The following is a 6000-nucleotide window of genomic DNA, read 5'->3' as shown; positions in this document are numbered from 1 at the left end:
GGGGCACGAGGCCTCTGGCCGCGTGGTCAGAGTGGGCACAGGAGTGACCCACCTCAAACCAGGCTAGTAACAACTACTTTGTTGGAGAGCACTGCTAAAAGGATATGATGGCAAGTGAAAGTATCTGACATGTAGTCAGTCCATGCAGTTTGAGCACCCCTGGTCAAATGACAAGTGAAAATCAATCAGTTACCTCATTTTCTAGTGGGAACTGTAGAACAATTTAAATGTTGAGTTTAACATAATGGGAAAAAAAAACAACATAAAATATACAAAGTGCCGAAACTTTTGCACAGGCTAATGTTATGTTTATTATTTCTTTCTGGATGCTAAACTCGACAGGCAAACAGTATTTGTGCGTGCTCGAGGGCCAAAACACTGCGGACGCCAACCGATGCTTCATTAAAACACACTTGATTCAGCTCGTCAGCTAATTAGCAAGGCCTTCAATCAACTGAATTCAGAGCATTGAAGGGAGGGATGAGGGTGAACACTAATCTCCGCAGCCCTTTACCCAGAAAGTCCCCAGTTTGACATGCCTGACTTAAATCATCAAAATGTGTCATTTGACCAGGAACGCACAAACTTTTGCACACAGCTGTATATCTAATATTTCTCATTTTAGTTAGGTTTTAAAATTTTACTCAATGACTCCAATTCTAGACATTTGTACTTGCAGCAAGACCATTTCATTTGATTGTTTTATGTGTAGTAATACAGGCTGATCAGCCTCATTATTCTGTAATGAATACTTGCCAATACATCATTACTGCAGTGATAATGATGCTTAGTCCTTCTGCTGTATTGTGCCACGTTTTCAGACTTCGTTTCCCATTTGATTTAGTCTTTTATCACTTCTTGCCACTCAAAGGGGACAGGGTGGCTATTGAACCTGGAGTGCCCCGCGAAATGGACGAGTTCTTCAAATCTGGCCACTACAACTTGTCACCGTCCATATTCTTCTGCGCCACACCGCCGGATAATGGGAACCTTTGTAGATACTACATACATAAAGCCAGCTTCTGCTACAGGTCAGTTTTCCAGCAGTGGTTGCACAACATCATAAATATCTGGTGTGTTGACTATGGTGGTCCCTGCTGCTGAGCTGGTGCCTGTAACATCTTCCAGTGTAGGTTATATCATGAGCTAGTAATGATGACCTATTGCTGTAACCCTGGTTTATTTAACATTTTATTTCAAATCTCATTTCATATTAACATTAGAGTGTCTGGCTGTTGTCTTATTTCATGGACACAGTGGCTGCACCCTTATGTAATATTGCTATATGACGTAATTTCGTCTGTTTAGCTAACTAGTATCCCAGCTATACCTTGCCCAGAAGGCCAGCTTTGTAATTAAATAGCCCTGCTGCTGTCACAATCACCATATGAAACAATCTTATGTCACCAGCTAACTGCTGCTATCTGACCTGTACTTTGTCCAAGTGGTCCCTGAGTAGCTGACATTTGATAGCAGCTAATAAGCCACCCAGCGTTTTACACATAGCAGCACTTTAGTGAGCAGAAAAGCACTTTATTAGTAATTATTGAAAAACATTTTAATCTCTGACACTCATGTAAGCGATGTAGGTAACTGACAGATTCCAGCCAATAGAATTGCATCTCTGGTGGGGGGGGATCACTACAGTCACCACACTGGCCTGTAGACTGTATACATGGTTGCTTTTGAAAGTTTGAGGCCAAGACTACGATAAATATTTTGTTATTAATACAGTTATGATTATTTCTATTCCAGACTCCCTGATAATGTGACCTATGAGGAAGGAGCGCTCATTGAGCCGTTGTCTGTGGGGATCCACGCCTGCAGGAGAGCCGGCATCACCCTGGGCAGCTTGGTGCTCATCTGCGGAGCAGGTCAGCACCTTCTTATTCTAACTGTGTGGAGTGGAGGAGTCCAGCTTCATTCATACTCTTTGGCCATATTTGCTCATGTTGAAGTCTACAGTGTACGTTCTGATTCGGTCTGTTAGTAAAGTTTGTTGTGTTTCATATCACTGTATATGGATGAATGGACCAAAGGAATTGGCCCAAAATGGCTTGGAAAAAAGTCTGGTTCCATTGACTTGCATTAAAAGTAGAGAATGTTTTTTTTCTCCTGTAAAATGACCATTTCGGAGACACGAGGTTTTGTTCAGACAACAGTGATATGTCTATTCATTTACTTTCTAATTTCTGCTGAGAGTAGAGGACCTGGCTGCTAAAGAAGCAACTTTCATAACTGTATGACTTGCACATTGAATAACTGATAGTTGCTGTTGAATATTAAGCCTCGGGAGACATTTTTCAATGTTTCGACCTCGTTTGTGGCAACAGACTCGCCTTAAGACTACATTGTTTTCTGACAGGACCAATTGGGCTGGTCAGTCTGTTGGTGGCTAAAGCTATGGGTGCATCTCAAGTGGTAATAAGTGGTAAGTCCCAGAAGCTTGTGGTGCCTGATTATATTTCAGTGTGTTCCGGGCCAAAGCAACAGTGTGTGAGTAAAACATTGGAAATTTAGCAGGATAAATAAATTGGTAACATTTTATTTGGATGGTCCACTGTAGATGCTTTGTTACTCAGTCTGTCATTAACATTCAACTAAATATCAATGAAATGCAGTTGAACTTGAAGTCGAGTCTGAAAGATTATACTAAATCTAACCCTAAACCCAACCTTAACTTCAACCCTAAACCTACTCCTAAGCCTAACCCTAACCATGATGTTGTTGAGACTCAGAGCATCACCAGAAAGTTTGTTAATAATTTAAGTATCTGCAGATCGTCTACTGGGGACCATCAAAATAAAGTGTGACCAATAAATTTATGATGAATTTCTCCACCAAAGATAGAAACTTTGCCAAATATCCTACTTATCTATGGGAGTAGAAATCTGCTAAATTGTTGGAGTCACAATTAATTTTATGTGTCTGTGCTCTGAGATCTTTCTGCTGATAGACTGGCCAAGGCTAAGGAATTAGGTGCTGACATCCTGCTTCCTGTGAAGAGAGAGGATCTACCAGAGGAAATGGCTAAACGTGTGGAGAGCATGCTGGGTGGAATGCCTCACGTCAGCATAGAGTGCACCGGCGTAGAGAGCAGCATTCAAACAGCCATCTATGTGAGTTCTATATATCTAGAAATAACTATTATATTCACGTCTTATTTCATTACACATTTCTCATAGAGGGTCACAGACATGCACGGCTTGGTGTTTTCCCTGCTTTAACATACTGGAATAAACTTAATATTAAATCCTTTGGGTGAGTAGTTGTTCTCAGGTTTGGGCCTGCAGATCTGCGGGGCTGCACGGTTTAGTGATTGTACTGCTAACATGCAGTGCGACTCAGGAAGGCTTTATTAACAGGCTGAATCAGGTTAACGAGGTGTTGCTCAGACAATTGTCTTCAGGTTAGTCTTAAGAAAACTGGTTATTGACTATTCAGACCAAGACTGCACACTACATAAGAGTTCAAGTTAACCTGACTTTAAAAGTTACAAATGAAATTTCATTAAAATTATTTTTTTATTACTTTAGCTTTGTGTAGTTAAAAGTGAATATCCTCCTTATAAGCTGAGATTGCCTAGTTTCTGTGGACTATTACTCCCTCAATTCAGGCTTATTACACCGTTCCCAGCCTGGGTGGGTGAGGACTTCCCCCTCTCAGTCTCCTGACCACTCAGGGCTGAGGGATTGGTAGGATTTATACTCATGACCTCTTGATTATTAGGCAGTTAGACAGTTGCGTCTCTCAGGAGCCACAAAGTTGTCTAAATTTCTGTGTCCAGAAAAAATTACGAAGGTGATTTAACCCAGAGCAGAGTGACCTATCCTTAAGTATTGCCTCATGGTCAGACAGAGAACACGGTCTGCACTTAGATAAAGAACAGTTACCTGTGTCATGACTGCCTTACAGCCTGATCATCAGGAGACAATGGATCACAAGTTAGGATTTAGGTGCTGCCTCAGCTCCCTGTGGTCAGGAGTCTGACAGGAGGAGGTCTTCACCTCCTCCCCAGGCTGGGGGCACCGTCTGGTAGAGGGAGGTAGTAGGTGGGAACTGGCTAGTAGTGGGAGACATGCTGGTTCATTTAGTATCCTGGTGGAACGTATTTTTAACCCTATAAATAGCCAGCACCCATCGGCAGGGCCAAGGTTGTTACACACTTCTATTGTACACTGATCAGGCATAACATTAAGATTACCTCCTTGTTTCTATGCTCATTGTCCATTTTATCAGCTCCACTTACTGTATAGCTGCACTTTGTAGTTCTACAGTTACAGACTGTAGTCCATCTGTTTCTCTGATACTTTGTTAGCCCCTTTTACCCTGTTCTTCAGTGGTCAGGACCCCCATGGACCCTCACAGAGCAGGTACTATTTGGGTGGTGGATCACTCAGTGCTGCAGTAACACTTATGTGGTGGTGGTGTATTAGTGTGTGTTGTGCTGGTTTGAGTGGATCAGACAGTGTTGGAGTTTTTAATGTAATGTAATAAGCCTTCATTTATAAACACCTCAATGTCCCTGCTGGACTGAGAATAGTCCACCAACCAAAGATATCCAGCCGACAGCGTCCTGTGACCACTGATGAAGGACCAGAGGATGACTAACACAAACTGTGCAGCAGCAGATGAGCTGTCGTCTCTGACTTTACATCTACAAGGTGGACTGACATGGTAGGAGTGTCTAATAGAGTGGACAGTGAGTGGACACAGGTGTTTAAAAACTCCAGCAGCACTGCTGTGTCTGATCCTAAGACACCACCACCACTCAGCGTTACTGCAGTGTCACATCAGACCACTTCAGCTGACTTCTCCATCACTGAATTATCCAGAAATGTAAAAATAAGTGTAATTCCCTTTTAATGCTAAATATGTATTTTGTATTGTTAGAGCTGCTATAAATGAATTCAACAGTTTAATGAATATATTTTGAAGCACTATTCATCAGTAAAGTTGTTCTTAGTGGTGTTTGTTACTTGCAGTGTGCAGGGTAGTCATTTTTTGAGAAACGCTGTTTTCTGAACTGCTGTGGATGTTGAGAAATGCACTTTGGCTGCTTTCCATCTGTCTGTGTCTGCTGTCTTCAGGCCACTCGCTCTGGGGGAGTAGTGGTGTTGGTGGGGCTCGGTGCTAGCATGACCACAGTGCCTCTCCTCAATGCAGCGGTCAGAGAAGTGGACATCAGAGGCGTGTTCCGCTACTGTAACACGTAAGTATAACGGTACGGCATGTTCTAATAGTTGAGAATTGCTTGTAATGATAAACCTTTAAGACAAGCGCTTCACTTATTTAATGGCAGTTCCTGCCCTGAAAATGCCAAGGCTAATGATGTCTGATGCTCAATCAAGCACACAGTCTCCTTCCCAGCCCAGGTTCCACACACACCTTAATGATCTGTTAGTGTTCTAGCCAGAAGATTCCTGATCGTTCTATATATTTGTAATAATCAATAATTGCCTGGATTTAATCTTAGCAACATTAGCATTTTTCTCTTGTAGAGTTGATTTAAAGGTTATTACTGAAGGACATTCACGTTTCTTTGTTTATCGTCCAGATGGCCTACGGCAATTGCAATGCTGGCTTCCAAGCGGGTCAATGTGAAGCCCCTGGTCACCCACCGCTTCCCGCTGGAGCAGGCTGTGCAGGCGTTTGAGACGACGAGACAGGGACTCGGTGTCAAAGTCATGCTGAAGTGCGACAAAAATGACCAGAACCCATAAGACCCAGAATGGACAACAGCAAAGGCCTTTGATCTTGCTAAGCCTCCTCCATTGACCCAATCCAAGAAATAATCTTTTGTGAAAAATGTATTTTTTTTAATTACTGCTCACAGTCGTATATTTCTAGCGATGAATGTGATGAAAGTAAACGTTTTTAATTGCTGCTTCTTGCACTTATCAAAGTATTAAAAGAGAATCGTCTTTAAATGTGTCATAAAAACTAGTGTATTTGTGCTGACCGTGGTTAATTTTTACCGAAGACGAGTAAACACTGTCC

The 6000-nt window shown here is 42.2% G+C and overlaps 1 protein-coding gene across 3 annotated transcripts in view; it reads left to right on the top strand.

Annotated features, from left to right (window-relative positions):
• Positions 1-5930, top strand: part of sord (sorbitol dehydrogenase) — an 8072-nt gene extending 2142 nt beyond the window's left edge. Inside the window, exons 3-10 of one of the 3 annotated variants that reach the window (XM_037534295.1) lie at positions 1-62; positions 845-1031; positions 1756-1874; positions 2366-2431; positions 2941-3119; positions 5091-5212; positions 5303-5375; positions 5558-5694. The exon at positions 1-62 is cut by the window's left edge and continues 103 nt beyond it. In XM_037534295.1, the coding sequence (XP_037390192.1) occupies positions 1-62; positions 845-1031; positions 1756-1874; positions 2366-2431; positions 2941-3119; positions 5091-5212; positions 5303-5339 (772 nt within the window). In that variant the 3' untranslated portion in view covers positions 5340-5375; positions 5558-5694. Of the gene's footprint in view, positions 63-844; positions 1032-1755; positions 1875-2365; positions 2432-2940; positions 3120-5090; positions 5213-5302; positions 5376-5557 lie in introns of all 3 variants that reach the window. The other 2 variants (XM_017723716.2, XM_037534294.1) reach the window with 2 other exon arrangements.
• Positions 5931-6000: the final 70 nt, after the last annotated feature.

This window comes from Pygocentrus nattereri, chromosome 25, assembly GCF_015220715.1.
Source record: "Pygocentrus nattereri isolate fPygNat1 chromosome 25, fPygNat1.pri, whole genome shotgun sequence".
Taxonomy (NCBI): Eukaryota; Metazoa; Chordata; class Actinopteri; order Characiformes; family Serrasalmidae; genus Pygocentrus; species Pygocentrus nattereri.
The sequence above is the reverse complement of the archived record's forward strand: the minus strand, read 5'-3'. Positions and strand labels throughout refer to the sequence as shown.